Source organism: Bison bison, unplaced genomic scaffold (assembly GCF_000754665.1).
Source record: "Bison bison bison isolate TAMUID 2011002044 unplaced genomic scaffold, Bison_UMD1.0 scf7180017851916, whole genome shotgun sequence".
NCBI classification, from domain to species: Eukaryota; Metazoa; Chordata; class Mammalia; order Artiodactyla; family Bovidae; genus Bison; species Bison bison.
The window spans coordinates 12,937-13,355 of NW_011482489.1; the positions used below are offsets into that span (position 1 = coordinate 12,937).

A 419-nucleotide genomic window follows, 5' to 3' on the forward strand; every position below is an offset into this window, starting at 1 on the left:
GTGAATGGCAGCCAACCCAGCTACACTGCCTCTAGGCATGCCCACCTGGTCTTGTAGGAACAGCTGGTTGGCCATGTGCACGATCTGGTCCACATGGATGATGCCCCCGATGCTGTTCATCTCTGTGTCCGAGAGCAGCGTCAGCACCATGATGGCCTCCACCAGCAGCTGCCGGTACTCGGGTTGTGGCACTCGGTTCAGCACTGACTCAACGTGGACAGCAAACTTGATCTCCTGCGGGGTCATCTGCCAAGGGACCAGGAGAGACAGGTCAGGAGCGAGCTGAGGACAGACAGCCCTGTCACCCACGCCACTCGCAGCACCCACTGACTCAGAGAAAACTTGGCTTCCTTGCTAGCCACTTGGCTCATCCTGCTCACAGGAATCCTCTGAAGCAGGAGGCTGAGAGCCAGCCAGCC

General features: G+C 58.9%; 1 protein-coding gene across 1 annotated transcript in view; it reads right to left on the reverse strand.

Annotated features, from left to right (window-relative positions):
- Nucleotides 1-45: 45 nt before the first annotated feature.
- Nucleotides 46-419, reverse strand: part of LOC104997190 (phosphorylase b kinase regulatory subunit alpha, liver isoform-like) — a gene marked incomplete at its 3' end in the record, with an annotated part of 2,859 nt that continues 2,485 nt past the window's right edge. Inside the window, exon 3 of the mRNA XM_010851837.1 lies at nucleotides 46-246. Within this exon, the coding sequence (XP_010850139.1) occupies nucleotides 46-246 (201 nt within the window). The remainder of the gene's footprint in view (nucleotides 247-419) is intronic.